This window comes from Stegodyphus dumicola, chromosome 8, assembly GCF_044657685.1.
Source record: "Stegodyphus dumicola isolate Sdum_Otavi_A_Nest chromosome 8, ASM4465768v1".
NCBI lineage: Eukaryota > Metazoa > Arthropoda > Arachnida > Araneae > Eresidae > Stegodyphus > Stegodyphus dumicola.
In genome coordinates this window covers 44,597,684-44,620,927 of record NC_140775.1, presented here as the reverse complement: position 1 = coordinate 44,620,927, position 23,244 = coordinate 44,597,684, and the positions used below count along the sequence as shown (strand labels likewise).

The window sequence follows — 23,244 nt, the reverse complement described above, 5'->3', positions numbered from 1 at the left end:
ACAAAATATATGCAGAAAACATTTCTGAGAATCCCTCTATTTTTTTGTCTAAACTTTTCAGAGACCTTACACTTTCATTCACTTGTATCTACCAATCTTTCATTTTGTATGGGAGAAATTGACATAAAATGCTTTATTTGAGCAAAGACCTGATCACAGTTTATTGGAGTACCTTTCTTTTAAATATTTCCATTAAAAGATGGCCAAGTTTGATTTAGGTAATTTTATACCTTCCACACTAGTATTTTCGATCTTTAAATTATTTGAATCTTTAACACTAAGTTTTGACATTTGTCATTTAACTTTATCCCATAAGGTATCAATGTTCTCTTGAACAGTTTGCTGTTCAGTCACATATTTATCAAACTCCTTCTCCTCAATTACTTCATATAATTTATTAAAAATATCTGAACATTCATTGTTAAATTTTGCATAATTATTTTCAAAAAGCTCTAGCTGAACCAAATCATAAGTATACTTTTCTAAATCAGACATATCTTTCATTATACTTGCTTTAAAACTCTTTTCTTAATTAACAATGCCTCCATCTTTAAAGTTAATGAATAATACAGAATGGATATGAACAAAGTCACTTACCTCCGTTTGAGGTAATCCAGATGAAAATCGCAAGTGGCTATTCCAAATGCACTAGTTGTTCTAAGCATCTTGACGAATATGAAATAACATGTCACACTTTCTATCAAAATAATACTTCACATATTAGCCTTTTAAGCAGTACTTTATCCACAGGCACTAATTTTTCTATTGGGTCGATAGGACCAAAAATGATCGAAAATAGAATTTAATCACACAAACACATGAACTTCACACATAAATTTAATGGACCATAGATATTTTACTATTACATCTATTAACAGAATTATACACGCATATACGAATGAGACCTTGTCTGAATAGTGGATGTATGTCTGAATAGCGTATTCTACTCGGATGGATTCTTGCCATCCACACCTTAACATACATAGCACAAATCCGAATTACCAGCACACTCAATCCATGGTGGCTAGCTTTCTTGGAACTTCTTTTTTTCTCATGGTTGGCAGATCACTCTAGTTAAACAACTCTTTCATTAGATCTTGACGTCCCTTCATTTCTGTGTTAACACCCAGTGTAACTTTTTACCTTTTCACTTAAACATCCCTTATATTTTCATCTGATTTCTTAACATAATTTTAATGGATAATTTCTTATTAAAGGAAAGCAATATCATAATGTGAAATAAATATTAAAGAGAAACAATTCAATTTAATATTCAAACTTATTCTCAGAATATCCCGTTACACTTCCATAAATTTAATGATAAAAAATTAAAAACAGAGTTCATACTGGACAGTTTAAAGAAAGATGGACAAAATGTTTTCCATCTGTTTACTAATTCAATAGAAAAATTTACAAATTCTACGGTATTTTATAAACTTTCTATTCTTTAGCTAGAGGGCATGGATCCACAGGCCTGACATAATCTCGCAGAAGAGGATCCATATAAGCATCAAGCCTATATGGCTTAAGTTCATAAAATATTCTTTGTTCCAGTGGAGTTAGTTTCACACCCAAATCTTCAAGAGTTGGGAGATCTGGTAGCACAATGTCTGTTGTACTCTCCTATAAAATAAATACAATTATTAAAATGAATAATTTCTACAATTAATTATGCTTTTAACTTCAAGAATTTTACAAGATTTTTAATGTTGCATTTAATTACATTTTTTCTCATTTAATATAGGAAGTGAGACAAAATCACACCATAAAATACTAAACATGATGGGTTTCCAGAAGAAAAAGAAAATATTTATAAACGAAAAGAAAATATTATACCAAAAAGTATTTAATAATAAATTTCAAAATCCTTTTTATAGATTTCAGTGAATAAAATATGCAAAGAAACAATAACACACAAAATAGAAAGATACAAAGTACACTATGTAATAAAACAATGCATGCATACGAAACATACACATGCATACGCACATAGTGTGTGTTTGTACGTGTATGTAAATGTATATATCGGGTAGTACAAGTAAGTCTCTGTCAATTTTTTAATCAAAACTTAAGCATTTATTGTAAAAGAACGATACACTATGTTTTATTTATATGTTATGTCCATCGGTAGCCACTACTTTTTCCCATCTTTCTAGCAGCATTTAGATACTGCATCGGTAGAATGTTTCATCTTTCAAGGCCATCCATAAATCAACCCAAATTTTGGTATCTTCATATGATGTGAAGCACTATTCAGACAAACCATGCATCATCAACTGAAGCAAGTAATAATCAGAAGTAGCACAGTTTGGTAAACTGTCAGCATGAGAAGGAAAACTTCTCATCTGAGTGTTTCCAAGCACATTTTGACCAGCACCACAACATGTGGATGAGTGTTATCATGCTGAAGAATGTTGTCATGTATGAAGTAGTAATGGGCACAATTTGAGTGCTCGGCTCGGTCTTATCAATTGTGTTTGGTAGAGAGCTCCAGTAATGGTTTGGTTTGAGTAATTCATAATACATGACACCAAGTTGATTGCACCATATATACAAAATTATTTTTTTTCCATGAATGATGAATGATGAAAGGCTTGGTTGTTGATGTTGAAGAATGGCCAGGTGATCTCCATGATTTCTTTTTCTTTGGGGTATCAAAGTGGATCAAATTTTCATCACCTATGACTACATGATGCAAAAACTCCTTTTCATTTATGTCTGGCAAGCAGCATTTCACGTGTGAAAAATCAGCATTCAACATTTCTCAGCTTCAGTTCACATGGAAAATACAATTTTCTTTCTTTTGAATTGTTCCCAATGATTTTAAACGATGTGAAATTGGTTCTTCAGTCCTTCCTAATGTAAGTGCAAGTTCTACTTGAATTTGGCATGAATCTTCACCCAATAATACTTCCAATTTCCTGCCTTCGTACACTTTCATCCTTCTACTCTATTCTTTGTCTTCGATGTCAAATTCACCGATGTTAAACTTTTGAAACTAATCACAACAACTTCTCTCACTTAAAGCAGCCTCACCATATGCTCTTACAAGCAATCGATATGCTTCAGCTGTGGATTTCTTCAAATTAAAGAAGTAAATCAAAAGCTTCTGCAAATGACACTAATTCGGTTTAAAGCTCGACAATTTCGCATGAAATAATATGTGATACTGATACAAAATTACTAATATCTCAATGTATTTTGTTAGTAGATGTCCAACCTAAAGATATGACATTTTACATCAGAAAATTTTAACCATAACTTATTGGTGGCGCCATTTTTTTTTCAAATGGTGGAGACTTATTTGTACTCCCAATATATAATTTAAAAGTAAAGAATGAAATTCAAAAGGGACCAAAAAAACAATAACACAATGCATTAAAGCTGCTTGAGATTTAATTAAACAAAGCTTAAAATTCATAAATAAGAAGAAATAAATTATATCATCTGGGGGAAATTCCTTTAACTGAATTTAAAATACAGAGAAACTGCTAAATTTTAGAATTAAGTAATATGAAAATTTAAAAGTAAAAAATATTTTTTAAAAAAATTTTAGAAATATTTTAAAAACTTTATGTATGAAAAAGCAAATTAATAATTCATATTTTAATGTTTCAAATCTACTTGTCATGGGGCAATAATATATGACATTAAAACCTGAACAATTAAGGAATACTGAACTCAAATTTTGTTCCACTTTAATTTTTGAACAAGACTAATATAAAGATAAAATTAATTAAAATAAAAAATATGACACAAATTTCTTTACAAAAATATTTTTATACCCTCTGTCAAACAGTCAAATGATTGTAAATTCAGCTCCCAACAAATAAAATACAAATTACACACACACACATACATACACACACACACCAAAAAAAAATCTAGTTTTCACCATGTCTGTGTACAAAAAGAATACAACAGGTAATTCAACTGTAAAATCTAAACTTATAAAAATTTTTTACACAAAAAATTTTGCCATTTTGGCTCAGCGTTTAAAAACATTATTTACCCCAAAAATATCAAAAACTTACAAATTCCACTCAAACCTACATTACGGAGGTCACTTTGAAATTTTTTAGATATGCGCAGATGATATGTGGCAGGAAAATATTAATGGTTAGATTTGAAAATGTGAACTATTTTAGCTTAACAGATTTTTATTGGCCAGTTGCAAGCAGTTTAGCATAAAATAAATTTTAGGCAGCAGAAAAAATGGAGTTGATGGGAGAACACTTTCACACTATGATTTTAAAGTGGGATTAAATCAAGATGAATGTATTCATTGTCTACAATCAGCATATGGAAATGAAGGTTCATCTCGTATTACTGTATTCAGATGATTTACAGAATTTCAGAGGTCACAACTCTCTTCAGGATGAAGAAAACATAGGAATGTTGTTGTCAGCAGTAATCCCAAATAATGTGTCTGCCATATGGAAAATGTTAATTGATGATGATCACTGCACCTACCATATGATATAGAAGGAACTTAACACTGGATCTGCCCTCATACATAAAATTATTCATGAAAAATTGCATATGAAAAAACTATTTCACCTTTGGATTCGCCATAATTTAACTGAGCACCAAAAAGAGGAGTGTGCAGAATTAGTAAAGAAACCCTTAAATTACTTAAAGATGGTGGTCACTACATTATTTCTAAAATCGTAACTGGTAATGAAATGTACATACCATTTTTGGCATTCCAAAATGTCAAGAAAGTAAAGTATGGGTCTTTGAAGATGATACCATGTCCCCAATGGTGAAAAGACAACGTGCAATGAAAAAGTAATGTATGCCATTTTCTTTAGAAGTATAAGACTGGTCAAAGCAATCAAGCTGGAAGGACAAAAGTCACAGCTAACTGGTACACCTCTATGTGTCTACCAAAATTCTTCGAGAAGTGAATGTTAAACAACTCATGCTCCCCAATAACAATGTGTCTTTTCATTCAGCAAAATTAACAATTGCATTATTAAACCTTCCAGCACACGCGCTTGGCAATTTTACATGAGCACATCCGTTAATTTACCGTTTTGGGCACGAAAAACGACAGAAATGCGTGAATATTGATAATAAATTTGTTAAGAAATAAAATATTAATCTTATTATTGCAAAAGACAAATGATACCACATTCAAATATAATTATTTTCAAGTTCTTATGTTAGTGAAATAGAAATGCAAAGATGTATTTCATTACAGAAAATTTTTAATTTATTATTTAATAATTATATTTTAAAATCGAACCTAGTTTTAATAATCATCAAGGATAAATATAGACAATAAAAATGGAAAACATCTTGGTAGGAAAAAAAGTAAGTTTAGCATTACTTATTTCTGCAAGGAAATTTACTTCTTACTGGTTACAAAAACACACTTTAAACTAACTTTAATGTTTTTATTTATTTAAAAAATAGAAATAAAAGAAAATAAGAAATGGAAATCGCTATTGTTCTCCCATCCAAAGGTTTCCTTGTCTTCCTTTTCTTCATCAGATAATTCTTGAAGATTCCGAGCAAAATCAGCTAGTTGCACATATTTTTTTTCCATGAAAACCAATATAAAATTTACAGAGCCAAATGCATTCAAGTTAAAATAATACACGGCAGTTAATAACACAAAATTACAAAATATTTGAGAAAAAAAATATTTTGCAAATTTTAAAACACAACCACGCGCCTGTCGTAACTTTTATGAAAAAGCTGCCCAGTTAAAAAAAAAGTCAAATGATTTCCTGTTGGCACATTCGATGACGTGGGGAAAGGTAAAAAGGAGGTATAGAAATGACATTCAGACGTCTCAGCTTTGATATGCAAACATTGTGCATTAAAAACTGAATTTGTCGTAAATTTTGCGCATACGCACGTGCTGGAAGGTTAAACTAAAACACATCAAAGTGCTAAAACATCCCAAAATTCTTCAAGAAGTTAATGTTAAACAACTCACGCTCCACGATAACAATAAGTCTTCTCATTCAGCAAGATTAACTTGCATTTCTTAAACAAAAACACATCAAAATGATAAAACATCTAACCTATTCACCCGATCTAGCTATGTGTGACTTTTGGCTATTTTTTAAATCTAAAAAGGAACTTTTGTGTATGTGGTTTTCATTTTGAAGATGAGATTGATGAGGCTATAAATGCATTTTTCCATCGATTTCAAGAAATGAATGTCTTGATGCATTTAATCTTTGGAAAATTTGCCTGACTTTTGGAAACTTTGAAATTAAATTATCTCAGTTAGCAAACGGAATGAGCCAGAATTATAATACAAAATCTGTATATGAAAGGAGGATTATTTACATATAAACAAGTCTCTAATTTTAATTACCACCCAGCATTACTTTCCTATTAGGTTTAAAATAATATAACAACATCACAATATAAAACCAGAGATTATATTTGGTAATTAATACATGCTTTTTCACAAAGATTAAGGTAATATTCTGGAATTTTATTCTCTATTAATGATTTAATGGAAAGTATGATTTCTTCTTGTAGGTAAGTAACTTCAGTACAATTTTTTTTTTTTTTTTTTTATTTTACATAGATGATTGTGAATAGTGCCATTTAAAACTTTTTCAAAATGTTAGAATTCCAGTGAATTAATTTATATTGTCAAAATTGAAGTCTTTCCTTTTGTCTTAAAGTTTAATATTTTTGGTATAAAAAATATGTAAATATAAATAGTTAATTTTGTTTTTAGTATTCATTTTATTTAAGACTAAATTAAATGGGTAAATCTATACATTTTTATTTTTCAAAATTATTTATTGCAATAATATCATCAATATATCTTAAACTAGTAGTAAAGTAGTTTTTATCAGCTTGATTAAGAGATTTTGGGAAGTGATATTCTTTAGTAAATAAGTAAAGGTTACATAAATAAGTGGAATAGGAAGTTTCTATAGGAATTCCATTAAAAATACTCTAAATTGGATGTAGCTATTAAAAAGTGCACAACTGAATTGCAAAAGTGCACAAACTGAGTGAATTTTCCAATTATATTCATAAATAACTAAGAATTTCAGGAAAAAGTTTAGAAGAAATACAAGACTATTGTAAACTTCATTTAGTGGAAGAGAAGTGTTTAAAGAACAGAATTTGAATGCCATAGGTATATTATTTGGCATATGAAATCGTTTGTATGAATGTTCGAGAGTATAATCTAAAGATTTGAAATACTAGATGTATTTGAAAATAACTCCACACAAATAAAGAGTAAAAGGATTATGAAGACTCCATTTTCGAACACAAAGATTCCTAATTTATCATATGCCTTTTATTATAGTTACAAATAAAATAACATATTTAAAATGTTATAACTTTATTTGAAACTTTGCATTTTATTTTAATATCCATGAAAAGGATTAATTAATTACTGAAAATTTGTATTTATTAATTTGTCTATAAAATGTCAAAAAGAGATTACTCTTATGTGTTTCTTTAATTTTCTTTTATTTATGTTGCTCTTTTTTGTTTAAGTCTAACCAGTTTTCATTTATGACTGAAAATATAACTTCCACATAACTTCAGGCATTATGCAGATTTTGGGCCCTCTATTTTAACCTGGAAATGTACACTCAAGAGCCAAAACATTATGACCACCTGTCAATAACGAGTAGGGCCACCTTTGGCGCGCAACACAGCTTCAACCCACCTTGGCATGGATGCCAGAAGTCCTTGATATATGGCCGAAGACAGATTATACCAGATGTTGTAGCAACGGTCACGCAAATCCAAGATATTGCGAACTGGTGGTCTTTGACCTCTGAGCTGCCGTCCCATGACATCCCAAATGTGTTCTATCGGATTGAGATACGGTGAGATAGGTGGCCAGGACATTACCTGGAAAATGAGCATCATGTTCCTGGAACCACTCCAACACAATTGTAGCCATGTGACATGGGGCGTTGTCCTGTTGGAACATTCCATTTCCAGTTGAAAAAACAGAGGTCATGTAAGGGTGCAACTGGTTCGCAATGATGTTCAGATACCCTGTAGCATTCATGGTCTGCTCTACCACAACCACGGGTCCCATAGACGCCCAAGAGAATGTCCCCCAGAGCATAATACCGCCACCACCGGCCTGTGTATGACCTACTGTGCATTGAGGGAGCAATTGTTCGCCTGGTAGACGGCGTATCCTGACCTTTTTCTTAGATAGCGTGTGGATGTCCAACATCATGTCGTCTACTGCTGGTTTCACCATCATTCATACACTTTTCATACGTACTAACAACTGTATATCGCGAAAAGCCCACAAGTCGTGCAGTTTCAGAAATACTTGTTCCAAGCCTTCGAGCCATTACAATCTGCCCTTTATCAAAGTCGCTTAGATCCACACCCTTTCCCATTACACACAGAAGTAAGTGAAAGAATGATTCTTCAGACTCTCCAGCAGCAGTTAAATACCACTTCCACCTGATCACGTGCCTTCCATGTCATCCAGGTGCATTCATCGCAAAATGTAGGGCTGGTCATAATGTTTTGGCTCTTGAGTGTATGCAGTTAACATAATTAGTATCTCAGATTCTATATTTGCTGATAATTTCCAATATTTGGTGGTCAGTATATTAAATATATATATAATATTAACATAAAGTGATGAGTTCCAACAGGGTATATGCATATTACAAATGGTATAAACCAAGAGATTTACAGTTATTCAGAAAAAAAAAAAAAAAAAAAAAAAGGTTCCAGTTTTTAAACTGAATCTTAAGTATGTAACTCCTCAATTATTTTTTTAAGTATTTATATGACATACCCTTTCAAACCTCTCCCAAGAGAGAAGTCGGTGACGAGTAAATAATGCTTCAGAGATTAGTAATCTTATCCTAAAAAATAAATCATAATTTCATTTACTAAAAATAATATTTTTTATTACTAAATAAAATTAGTTACTTTAACATCTTACGCAAATAAATAACTAAACATTTTACTTGCTGAATAAAATATAATATGTACCAGAACATTTCTTTTCTAAATAAAGGAACAGGAATGCATTTATTAACAACTGTACTGAGATCTTGAAAGAATATATCAGTTATACATTCCGTTGTCACATCACCATTAATTGCTGATTAATTAATTTGCTGAAAACTTATCCCTTAGCAGCAAGGAAATTAGAAAATTAATGAATAAAGTAAAATTCTTATTTCAAAACTTTCTTGTGACAATAAGTATAACAAAATACATAAATATTTTACACAGTACAATTCCATTTAAAAACAGAGCAATATTTGATTTGAATAACATTTAATGTAGTTATGACTATCATTTGAGTAATATAATTATTATTCAGTCTTCATACGATGGATAGCACATAAAAGCAAAATAATCTTAGTGTGAATAACACAGCTTAATTAAATGTTAATACCCTAAAATCTGTTCTGAACTTCTAATTTACAAACTGAAATCACATTTTTGTAATCATTTCATGAAAATCACATATTAGTTATCATAAAATTGCATACATCAAAGTAATTTTTCATACTTTTGCTTTTTACCTGCTTGCATGAAGTAAAGGAAGTATTGTAATTGCAAAAAATTTCAGTTATCAGATTTCAACAAAAATATCCATTTTGAATATTTTTTGTGTGACACCTGTTATATGGACAAAATAAAGGATTCTTTATTCCAAAATGGACTATAAAATTGAAATTGTGTACAGGTACTGCTATAACATTTAGCTGTGCACCTATTTTTTATTGCAACTGGCAGTACCAAAAATATACATAAATGATAAAAAGTATGTATATATAAAAATTTTAATTAAAATTAGCAATAGCCCCCTTAATGCCTAATTTTAATATGTGTATTTCCCTAAATATTCTAAAAATAGTAATAACCTTTTCTGGACTGTGCCACTTCTACATTGATTCTATCATATGACTTTTACATAACATTGATCATGTAGCTAATTCGTAACTTGAACTAAAACCTCTGCCTTGATAAGCTTCTGTTTTTCTTCCTATTCCAACAATATCTAAAATATAGCTGTTCGGGAACAGTTACAATTATTAATGTGTTAAGTATTTGAAACTGCAACGTGTTTAACTACAATATAAGTTTCTTCTTCATTATGGATCAACATCTCAGTATCCATGCAATCAAAATTCCTACATCATTACATCAAAGTCTGCTACATTACACACACATCTATATAGCAAAAAGTAGAAAAAAGTATAAAAAATGTGTGACCTAGTAGGTTGATTTGTCCTTGCTTTACATGTAGTATCACGAATTCGATAGATAACTCAAATGTTCTTATGACCTTTGCTAAGTCTTTAACCTCCTTTCTCATAAATATATATACAGTACAAAGTCTGTAATCCGGACATCCATTATCTGGAATGATCTATAATCCAGACCTTAAAGCCACAAACTTGCTTTACACGTGTGCATAATGCATTTACGCATGTGCGTTAATGCACATTTAAGCATGTGCATCCACGTTGGGAGGATGTGTCTCCAGATATGTTAAAAAAACCTTGTCATAATTTATGGCCAGCTGCCATATTTCATTGTGAGTACGATGATGATAGCTGCAAATTTGAATGTTTTCGGACATCGCAAACTAAAGGTGAAATTTTCCAGTTATTGGATTTTGTAAAGAAATGTGCAGAAGCGGTAATAAATGAAGTTGATAATATGCGGTAATAAATGAAGTCATTGCGACGACAATGCCCCAATCATCAATCAATTAACGGACGGCGAAATCTGTAGTACAGGGTTCGTACACATTTCCTTACATGAAAATTAAGGACTTTTAAGGACCATCAAAGAAAAAATTAAGGACCTATCAGCAAACAAAAAAATGAATAGAATAAAGCAATTATCCATACAAACCGACTTCATGCTTGTAATTTCACTTTAAGAAACTAACAGAAGTGTGTATTATGCACTATTAATTAAATTCAATTTAATACTTACCATAAAACAATTTTGAAAATTAAACTAACTCCCTACAAGTTATGAAGTAGATAACATTAAATTAGGAACATAATTTCTTGAAAAACATGTATAAGTGTATTTTACACTAATAACAGTCATTATTTTAGAGATTTACATGATTATTATTTAACTTATTTGATATTTATTTAAACACAGTCAACTACTATTATAATCACAATGTAAGAATATTTTGCAGATTAAAATAACTGATTTGTAAACATACAATTTATTTCCTTGGTTTTTTGAAAGATATTAGAATAATAACACCTTTTCAGCTATTTTAACATCTAATTTATTTATGTCTATTTCCTTTTCTTTAACTATTCTTCTAAGTTCATTTGCTTTGATAAACAAATCAACCTTTTCAGCTATTTTAACATCTAATTTATTTATGTCTATTTCCTTTTCTTTAACTATTCTTCTAAGTTCATTTGCTTTGATAAACAAATCAATGTTCCTGCTGGTCCCAGCTTCATCTGCTAAAGCATCTACTTCTTCATTAATATCTTTAATGTCCCTTTGAAGAAATTTTTTCTTCTGCTTCATATAATCAATTTCTTCCTCAATAATATTTCTTTTCCTCTTTGAATTTTCAGATTTAGTTAAAGATTTTTGTTCTTCTAAATACTGAACGTTCTTCTAAATACTGAACTTCTAAATAACGAACTCCACTTCTTGCAGAAGTTGCTGCTGATCTCATTTCTTTATTAATTTCAATATTAAGAAATTTTCTCCAGAAAATTTTATGTAATCAAATACTGTGCGTTGAAAAATGTATGATGAGTCACTTAAATTTTCAATTTCAATTGCTTTATTTACAGAGAAGCCCCTTTCCACAGAGGCCTGTTCATGTGACAAGATGGGGGAATACTTGTCACAGTGAATACTTGAATAGTGAAAATATACATTTTTACTATATATATATAATTTATTTCCTAAACAATATTGATTAATTGATTATATTATCTCCTAAGTTTAATTAAAGTAGAATTATTTTAAAAGAGTGAATCCATACTGGTAAGTTATATTTTAAAAGATGTATATATATATATATATATATATCAGTACAAAGTCCGAGATCCGGACATCCAATATATGGAATGATCTAAAATCCGGACCTCAAAGCCACCACCAACCAATTTTTTAGGGCTTTTTTGAAAGGAAGGGGCATGCTTTACGCACGCGCATTAGATTTTTTTCCTCATCATAAAAAAACATGCCGGAAATCCCGATTCTTAATCTCAGTTTGGCACTAAATAAAATATCTCATTATTGAAGAAATAATTATTTTAGCATAAATTTGTGTGATTAGTAACTTGACTCCATAGCTGCGTATCTGCTTGGCATAATCTCAAACCGAAACATTTGTTAATTTTACACCAACTAATATTTTATATCCTTGATGCCGAAATCGCGAATCATTATTTATTGTATTTTGCTTTCATCACCGCATGTTTATCAATGGATGACAACTTGAGTGATGAATCATGCAGCGACGCCAAATAATAGAGTATTATCCGATTACAGATTTAAGTTTAATGCGCTAAAATGTTGACAAGGGGAGATTTAGCAGAAATTTCTTTCCTTATGCTAAAAATAGATTTTGTTAATGATATTCATAGGACAAACGATTATATTTAGTGCTATTTGAATTAAGAATAACTGATTTGTTATTCACATAAAGCCAGAACCAGCGCCAGAGCTCGCATGGCCGCACCAGGCGGCAGAATTTAGCAAAGTTAAACAGAAGTTTTTCATTGCGATGACAATGCCCAATCATCAATCAATTAATGGAGGGCGAAATCTGTAGTATGGTTCTAAATCCAGAAAATACAGCTACCGATAGTGAAGAAAGTAACAGAGAGGTTACTGAACGAGAAAAAATTTTGATTGACAAGTTATTCGGAATTCTCGACACAGCAATTACAGAACTAGAACAATGGAACTTAATAACTGAACAAGAAATTATATGTCTATAGCATTAGTCTAAAGTATTAGCAGAGAAAACAAATCAAACAACTCACATTGAAAGAAATGTTTAATAAAGTAAACATATAAATATTAAGCTCTTTTCTTTTGTAAATTTTGATACCCTTTAAATCATAAATACTTCATTATTTCATAAATCACGATTTCATAATTTTAATTTTATAATTTCTATGTGCCATCTTAGTAGATCTAAAATGATCTAATATCCGGAAAAATCTCAAATCTGGGATCGCCGAAGTCCCGACCTCGGACTTTGTACTGTATAAATATATATATATAATACGGAAAGTATATTTTCAGTTAAACTTCTACTCAATAACTTTAGTAATTCATGAAAGTTAATTTTGCGTTAGTTAATTCAGGAAAATTAGTTTCAATTAGTTGTTTTCAACTTTAAAAATATTAAAAAATTTTTAATTAGTTAGTTATTTTCAACTAATAATTGCATCGCCATTAGCAAAAATTATGCATTACTATCAACAACATAGGTTTAAACCAAATACTTAATTGTCTATTGAAGCTTCAAAACGTATTTCCGAACTTCACTTTTTCTCGGCTAGCATTACCGAATTTGCCCTTGGCGACCTAAAGTCGAAATGGAGCCAACAGATTTCCCGCGAAATCGATAACAGACAAGCTGCAGAAATAAACTCATAATCCCAATATCCCATACATATAGTATGTGCAAAAGAGAATAAACTCCGCAGAAGGTGATAAAAAATTAATTGAAACAAACACAGAAATTGAGCTAAGCAAAACCGTGCAAAAACAAATTGAAATGATAAAATGAAACTTAATTTTCATGTGAATTTTCAGCGCTGACTCTCCCATTCTAGAAATTTCAATTTGTTTCAGACAAAGACCACATTTAAGGATTGCCTTACATCAATATCCAGCCTTTGTAGTCAGCTTGATGAAGCCACAGTTTATTGAAAATGCACTTTCCAGGCATCTCGTTCCTATTGGCGTCGGAAGGGTTGTGGGCTTCCAAGTTGGGATTGCTCTAATTTTGGCAAATATTTTTAGAATCCCCCCCTTTTTTTTTCTCAAGCACCTTCACCTTCACTCACCAAGCACCTCACCACTTTCGCCTCTTAAAGAACTTCCTGCTTCACGCTTTCGTCACAATCTGCCTAAATTTATGGATAACACCTGTTTCGAAAGATTGGGTGAATAGCCAATCAGACACCGATACTTTCGTTCGGGTAGCTAATTGTTTTTTTTTTTTTTTTTTATCGTTTGCAACACAAATCCGCCAACAGATTGGTTAAAAGCCGTGTAATTTTAATTCCATATTCATGAGAAATCGTAATTCACACTTAGAATGGTAATCATTACAAATGATAAGAAATGTCAAATGAGCAAAATTAAGGACTGTTTATTCATTTTGGCCAAAATTAAGGACTTTTAAGGACCAAAAATCATTTTTGAAAATATTAAGGACTTTTAAGGACCGTACGAACTCTGAAGTACGGTTCTAGATCCAGAAAATACCACTTCCGATAGGTGGCTTTTTGTAACTGAACAAGAAACTATGTCTGTTTATAGAAGAGAGAATTAAAGAGAAAGTATTAGCACAAAAAATGAAGCAACTTACATTGAAAGAAATGTTTTATAAAGTAACCAAATAAATATTAAGTTTTTTTTGGAGTAAATTTTGATACCCTTTATATCATATTTGCTCTTTATTTTATAAATTACGGTTTCATATTTTTAATTGCATAATTTCTGCATGTCATCTTACAAGATTCAAATTGATGATCTATAATCCGGAATCGCCGAAGTCCCGACAAGTCCAGATTACGGACTCTGTACTGTATATAAAAAATCTGAAAGGTTTCAAATTTTAAATAAAATCCAAAGGGGCATTTTTTAAACAATTTGTGTCTTAACTTTATTTATTAAATATCATGTTCTTCGCACTTAAACTATAAAATTCAGTTCAACAGTAATATCGCAAAATAATTTTAAAATGACCATATCTTTAGAAATCAGATACACAGTCTCATGTGCTATATATAAAAATTTTTTTTCTGTAAAACGTTGCCAATCCTCGCTTCGAAATCCTTGAGTTTGTTAATCAAAAATTCGTTAAAGCTTTACAAAATATGAAATTGATAATAAAACAAATTCCAAATTTCAAATTTAGGCCCATATTCACAGGAGGATTACGTTATTCAAAATTTGATGGCTCTAGGTACCGTGTTTTTATCACAATGTGAGAAAGATATACATTTATGCAGATTCTTCATTATTTAATTTCTTTAAATATAATACTGGGCAATAATTTTTGGTGGCAAAATTTTAATAGTGAAACAACGCAAAATGCCAAAACAAATAATTCAAAAGTACTGAATATGCGTTTCATCCTTCCTGACTATTTCAGTCAGCAAATTAAAATAATGTGCATATATCACAAAGACAAACCCGATAATCAAACAGATAAAAAAACCTTAATAATAATTCAGACGCTAAAGAATATGCTAAATATACACTAAATGTAATAACATTATTAAAAATATCAAAATACTAAATAAACATAAAGTAAAAACATCATTAGAAAATAAAAAATAAAATAAGAATGAAATAAAATTGAAAACTCTAGATAAACAAGTGAAAAGGATAAATGAAAACTCTAGATTAAATCATGTCAGATTTACAATATAAATATAATATAAAATATACAAGAAGCCACATATCCTAAAGAGTTATTTTGAAATTGCTTATATTTTAAAAAAGATGGAAATGCATGTTTTAAATACCAAAGAATGTTAAAAACATCATAGTATACTCTGCAAGAAATTTTTTAATTTAAGTTTTTTATATTAAAATAAAAGAAAAATTTTTAAGAAGCATTAAAAAGATACTAAATGCTAATTAAAAGTTGCAAATACAAAATTTTGAAAACAAAAGTAAACCATAAACTTACTTATTTTTCTAATTTTACTAAAGCCGGAAAATGCAAACATGGGATGCATAAAAATGGCGGAGGGGGGAAAAAAAACCTCTTTCACAGATAGTGGGAGGAAGAGGTACAACTCTACCATGAATTTAAAGAATCATTATATTAAAGTGGTAAAATTACCTTTATTTAAAGATTGATGTCCTTAACATTATAGTTATAATGTAAAAACTAAGCCAAGGTTGTTTATTATAATGCATTGGTAAAAAGTTGGCAAAATATTCTGAATAAAGAGAAATTGAGCCTGTGAAAAAAAAGAGAGTTGTAAAAGCTTTGTAGAAACCTGGGGAAACAGAACATGGTTAAGGTTGAATGAAAAATATTCTGGCAAAGTTCACAAAACACTAAAAACGAAAGATAAAAGGAAATAGTCTTCACACAATTCTGCTACACTGTGACTGACGAAATTAATATCAGGCTTTGTTAATAAAAGTTAGAGCCAGAATAATTAATAAAGAAACTGTACATAAAAATTAAATAATTACAGTATTTGCAAATCTCTAATTTTAGTTATCCTCCTGCTTTTCTCTTCTGTTAATGATTTAAAGTAATGTGATTACATCATAATAAAAAAGTGATTAAATTTGTTACTTAATGCCTGCTTTAGTTACTAAAATATTTTTTAATTTTATTTCCAATTAAGTTATTGATTAAAAGAAATATTTCTTCTTGAAGGTAATTAACTTCTGTACACAAATTTTTGGTTCTCAGAAGTTGGTTGTAAATTCTGTTTTTTTAGATTCTCTTAAAAATACTAGAATCCCAGATAATTAATTTTATTAAATCAAAATTGAAATCTTTCTCATCTGTATATGCACATATAAGCCTTTATCTGGCTCAAAAGTCCTTAGTCGGCCTTTATTTTTGCATTCGTACGCATTCGTAGGTAACATTCTTATACTCCCAATTACAGAAATGCCTTAAATCATGAAAATATTCCTGTTTTGACAATATCAAGTTTTTTAAAAAAATTAAATTTTGGACAAATAACAAAATCTAACCTTTAATGCAATCTCCTAGTTCTTGTACTTATATTTGGGAAAGTTTTATACTCGTTATGAAAAAATAAAAATAAAAGAAGTTTACTCCCATACTACAAAAACTGACAGGGACATTTTATTTCAAAACTAGCAATTTTTGGTTAACTTTCAGCTTGCTTTGAGGGATCAGTTACAAGTTTAAATCCATCAACTGTCATTTCTCTGATAACAAATCTCTTAAAGCTTTAAGAAGTTTCCCCATTTAAAATGCTTCTCAGCATTTTTCATAAATATACATAAATTTAATATAAAATTTTCAGTATTTTCCAATCATCTATTGTTCACCTCATGTACAAAGTGATTTGTTTTCGCTTGAAAAAAAATCAGAGATTTGCTCAAATTTGGCCCTTTGCACAAACCTGGTTTTGCACACTGGCCACAGAAGACATGCACACTTCTTGGATTTAAATTTTGGGTAGATAAGTCATAGCTCATATGTATTTAAATGCTGGAAAATTTAGATCTATGGCATCTCATCCAGAACAGCATACATGAAGGAATTTTGTTCTTCCTTTCCCTTTAGAACTTCGCTAGTTTAGATCATAATGCATTTATGCACAAGCAAAATAGTTAATGCAGAATGCACTGTGATAGTTTAGCCTGTACCGAGCACTGAGGTTGCGCTAAGGCAGTGCAACAAACTTGAACCCACGTCAAACTTGTCTAACTACAGTAGGGTGTGCTCAGTGTAAAAACATCATAACACACATACTTTCTGCTGAACCCTGCATTTTTGCTTGCGTTTTTGATCAGCATCTTCTTCTTAACAGACATGGAAACTTTTATTGCACCAAGTTCTGTATTCTTTCTTGCACATGTCTAGTTATTTAGTTAGTACGTATTTAAGAATTAAAGGAATTATTAGCTTTGTGGCTTGCTTACTGCTTACTTTATTATTCACACTTGTTGATTTTTTTTTTAATTATTGTTATTATGACTTCTGCTTAAACAATAAGTTATACAGTTTCTTTTAAACTTTTGGCAAAGAAGAAAGTGTTAGAAACTGGAATTCAGATTGCGGCTAGAGAATATCAAGTTAACGGCAGATGCATTCAATGGTGGAAATCCAAACAAGAAGAATTAGAGAAAATGTCTCAGAACAGAAGATCTTATCAGACTACCATCGTAGCCAGGCCTGTTTCAGAATCTAACTTAGAGTAATGATCAATAGAGCAGAGAGAAAAGGGATTATCAGTGTCAACAGTTAGAATTTGCCTTCAAGTAAAAGTAACTGCTCAACAATTGGGCATTAAATTTTTGTTGGAGGACATAATTGGCATTCCAGGTTCCTGAAATGAAAGATATTATTCATCAGGATCAAAAGAACAATTGGACAAAAGCTTTCTGTAGACAAGTTTTTAAAAAAAAATTATACCTTTTTCAAACTTTGCATCTAAGAAAATTAAAGAACATATTTTGAATAGAGGACAAATAATTAATAAGAATGAAAGTCTTGTTAACTTTTGACTGTCTTGAGAGTAAAATTGTTCATTCAACAAGTGAAAAAAAAACTACACAATGATTGTTTCAGTGCTAACAAAATTGGAAATATGAAGTAAGTAAAACAGTCTTTTCATTCCTGGTTGTTGTGCTAACAACAACCAAGAAGAATGAAAACACTTCTTTTCCTTGTGTTTTGGGTTGTGCCGCCACTGGAGAGAAGTTAACACTTTTAACATTTTTCAAAGGAAGAAAGATGCCATAAGGAAATTTCCCAAAAGGGGTCATTATTTAAAAAAGCAAAAAATGGATAGATCTGCAAAGAAGTGATATCATTTGGGCTGAGAGAAATTTAATGAAAAAGGAAAGGTGTTTTTCTTCCATCCTCAGGAACACATGGCTCTGGTTTCGTTGCAAGATGGACTAAAATCCTAATCAAAATATCTTAACACTAATATCTCAGTGATACCTTGCTTGCTTACAAAAATTTTACAGCCATTGGATCTCACCACCGACAGAATTTTCATACACAAACTACGAAAGCAGCGGAAGGAATCAATGTGAAGCAGACTCCATTCCTTCACAAATTCCAGAAAAATGAAAAAAGCTTCATATGAGGAGGCTGAGTTGTGGGTCTATAAAACATGGGAATCAGTCCGAGCTGATACAATCATATCAGTTTTCATTAAATCGGAAATGAACGAAAAAGAAAATCAAAATAGAGATAGTGACATTCAAAGATTTAGAACAGAATGATGAAAATAACCTTGATGGTGATGATCATCTGTTAAATTTATTTAATTCTGACATTAATGAGTTGGAATTTTAATGTTTTGTTAAATAAATGTAGTTTATTTTAATTATAATCTTCCATTTTATTATATAATTTACAAATCCTTTTTCAAAATATGGTAACTTATGGTGATAAACAAAGTTTACTAAACCCTTAAAAAGTACATCTATTAAAAATCAGCAAGGTTTGTTTTCAGGAAGTTCAAGGCAAGATATTTTTTATTTTTTACTTACTTAAATATTACTGAATATATTTTTGTTGTAAATGTTATGCAATGTTATCAATGATGATTATATCAATATGGAAGAGAATGTTGTAAATGATATATGGCTATCTTTAAACTAATTCCAAATCTGCATTCTAAAACTTTGCTTGCAATTTTTCACATTGCATTTTCATAAAATTCAACCATTAAAGAAGTACAACTTCATGAAATGCAAATTTTTACAATCCCTACTGTTGGACAAAATGATGTATTTCTGAAGAAATGTAGTAAAATTTTCTTTTACATGAGCTGATGAATTCACAGTTTCATTGTGATTTACTAAAAAAGAAAAGAAAAGAAAAAAAAAAAAAAATGCATTCAATATAAAATCAAATATTAATAAGAAAACTGGTAGTCAAATTTGGAAGGTGGAAATATATATGTAAAGGTGTATCTGCTGTACACAACTCAGTTGCCACGTTATGGCTTGCCATATAACTATTTTTTTGACATAGTATGTTGCATAGTGAATACTTTTTGTAGAGGTGCAGATAATCAGAAAAAAAAAAAATTTCTTGCACAGTAAAATGAGGCTCATATGCATACTTGCTAAAGAAGTTTCCCTTACACTCTTTCATGGAGTAATTATCTTCAAGCAAGAGGTTTTTATTTTCTTCAAAATTCGAACTCTTTTATTAACTACAAACATATGCGACTTCAAAAATATCCATTTCAATGCAAAGTTAAACCAAAACATTTGCATGCAATATTATTTTCATTTATTGAAAAAAATTCAAATACCATAATGTGATATCTAAACGCATGTCAAGCCTGAAATACAGTCTGTCTCGTGTCCGTTTCATTACCCGATGAAACCAGTCCATTAATTCAGCAAGTTCATAACGATGGGGTCTAAAAGGCAATAAGATTTCTTTTTAATAATTTCCAAAGCATTCAATATTTTTAATAATTTGTATACTATTTAATTGAAGAATTTATTCTACAATATTCAATTATAAAATAACAATTAATAATAATATCAGCTATATATTTATAAAATAATTTTTAACAACTGCATATAACTGAGATTTTGTAAAAAAGTTTAAAATAAGACTTAAAAAGTTCAGATTTTTCAAAAAAAAATTTTTTCATAAGTAAATTAATTTGACCCATAATCATTGTGGTTGTCAGCCTCAATGATATACTTGGACCATGAATACTGTGGACTTTACAGAACATTGAATAAGTTGTTATTAGCATATGTTATTATTACAGGCATTAACTGCGCACAGTGATCATTTAAATATTCCAAAAATATAAATTTTAACTATTCATAATTTATACCCCACGGCTTGAAATGTGTGACCTGCAGCATCTGGATCCATAACAGCTTTAATTATTCCTTTTGAGACATCAGAATAATACACAGGCTGCTTAATAATATTTTTTCCACGCTTCCATAAAGACATTGTACGCCATGTTCTTCTAGCTGTCAAAGATATGGTACAGAATATTTAATGATATATTGCACTGAGCATTTGTAAGCACAAATTCTCCAAGTATATAACGGAAATTTTACATGATCTATAAAACTAAATTTTCTGTACAAAAACAAAAATAAAATATCAATTTAAAAAAAAAAATCTGAGAGCTTTCAGATTTTATATTACTCACAAAGGGGCATTACTTTTATTTACACATACATTTCGAGAGCATTTAGGCTAATGCCCCTTTGTGCTTAAAAATACTTAAAAAGTGTGCTATAAAAATATTTTATTCTGTACAATGTGTTGCCACTACTTGCTTTGAAATCATTGAGTTCCTTAATCAAAAACTCATTAAAGTTTAAAAAATATGAAACAGATAATAAAACAAATTCAAAATTTAAGTTTCGGGGTTCCAGGCGCCCATACTCGGATGGAGGAATGTGTTATTCAAAATTTAATGGCTCTAGGATCATTGTTTTTTCACAATGCAAGAAATCTAAACACATTCATGCAGATTCTCCATTATTTAATTTCTTTAAATATAATACAGGGCAATAATATTTGGTGTCAACAATCTGAAAAGTAATACAGCTGTTTATAGTGATTTGACGCAAAATGTCATTTCGAGACTAACAGCACTTCTGGGTTAACGCCCGCTTGGGCTAATAAAATTTTATGTAAACACATAACTAATCAAGGAAACAGCATATTTAAAAAAAAATATCTATTATGTTCTCTAAAAGAATGTAATTTCATTACACTTCTGACACATATATTTTTAAAATACACAAGCCGCATTTAATTGCATTATATTTTCCCTTAACATTTTAGCACAAAAACATCTCTTAGCTATTCACATAATTTTTAATACCTTCAAGGGAGCTCCTCTAAATTTTAAAATGAATTCCTCCACATAGTCATAGTTTTCCTCTTACTAACTTATTTGCTCATGGATTTTGAGTGCATGAGCTCTGATTGATGAAGCAATAATAAAAAGCTTCAAGAGAATGGGGATATCTAATGCTCTTGATGGTTCTGAAGATTACTGCACATGGCAAGACAGACTGAATTGTGATGAAGATGATGCCAATGACTTGCAAGCTACAGCAGATAACACAGTCAGTGATTCCGGAAGCATTAAATGATTTGAAGCCACGGGAATAGCAATGGACAGCAATAACGAATGTGATTCAGGATACAGGAAAGAAGAAATGAAGATATCTTACTAGATATTGCAGTGTTAATATTACTATGTATTCTGGCTGGAATGTAAATTTCTTTTAAATAAATAATATTGTGATAATTATCAGTAAAACAATATTATGATAGTAATCAATAGTTTACCTATGATTACTTTCCATTTCTTACGCTCTTATCATAACCATGTCATAACCATAAAATTAAATTATTCACATAAATTTCCCCCTCCTGATTTTTGCACCATAAAGTTAATAAAAAAAGAGGGAGGAAAATATGTGAATAAATACAGTATGGTTAAAAACGTTGTCAAAGATAAATTTTCTTATTTTTTAAGTATATGAAAAGATATGAAATTCAAAAGGTCTGTCTTAATACCAAAAGTATTACATTTATATATTATCTAGCTTTTCGTATAGCAATTTTCCATATGCACTGAATAATTTTTTTATGTTTGCTTGCACATTTAGATCATGAAATCACATTCATTTCTTTAAAACACATATACTACACTCTGCATTTCAAATTTTTTAATACTTTTGAATTTACCTATGATTACTTTTCATTTGTTATGCTTTTATTGTAACTTTGTCCTTCAAAATTTAAATTATTCACATAAATTTCCCCTCCCGATTTTTGCAGAATAAAATTAATAAGAAAAGAATGAGGAAAATATTCGAGTAAATACAATATACTTAAAAACTTTAAAGAGTGAGGAAAATATTCGAGTAAATATAGTATACTTAAAAACTTTGTCAATGATTTTTCTTATTAAGCATATGAAAATACATGAAATTCAAGGTCTGCCTCAATATCAAAAGTATTGCATTTTTTATTTAGCTTTTGGCATAGGAATTTTTCCATATTCAGTCCATATATAATTTTTCCATATTTTCCATATTTAGCTTTTTGTAATGAAATTACATTCACTGAATAATTTTTTGATGTTTGCTTGTGCTGGTATGCAAATAGTGATGGACTGTCACCAATAACATGATAAACAGTGTAATCTGAACACCTTGCAAAGGAGTTTATAGTGTGACTTGCCCATTTCCCCCCCCCTCACTCTTTCAAGAAAAGACAGTGAAATGACACTCTCTATCACATAACTCTTTTTCGATGTGTATTTGGAATACTAATGAATCTCAATCTATTTCCATGTATTAATA

General features: G+C 30.0%; 1 protein-coding gene across 2 annotated transcripts in view; it reads right to left on the bottom strand.

Annotated features, from left to right (window-relative positions):
- Positions 1-1,246: 1,246 nt before the first annotated feature.
- Positions 1,247-23,244, bottom strand: part of ND-39 (NADH:ubiquinone oxidoreductase subunit 39) — a 42,811-nt gene continuing 20,813 nt past the window's right edge. The window contains exons 7-10 of one of the 2 annotated variants that reach the window (XM_085821794.1): positions 20,736-20,880; positions 20,193-20,303; positions 8,774-8,843; positions 1,247-1,623 (exon numbers count right to left, since the gene is read on the bottom strand). In XM_085821794.1, the coding sequence (XP_085677920.1) occupies positions 1,441-1,623; positions 8,774-8,843; positions 20,193-20,303; positions 20,736-20,880 (509 nt within the window). In that variant the 3' untranslated portion in view covers positions 1,247-1,440. The remainder of the gene's footprint in view (positions 1,624-8,773; positions 8,844-20,192; positions 20,304-20,735; positions 20,881-23,244) is intronic. The other variant, XM_085821796.1, reaches the window with a different exon arrangement.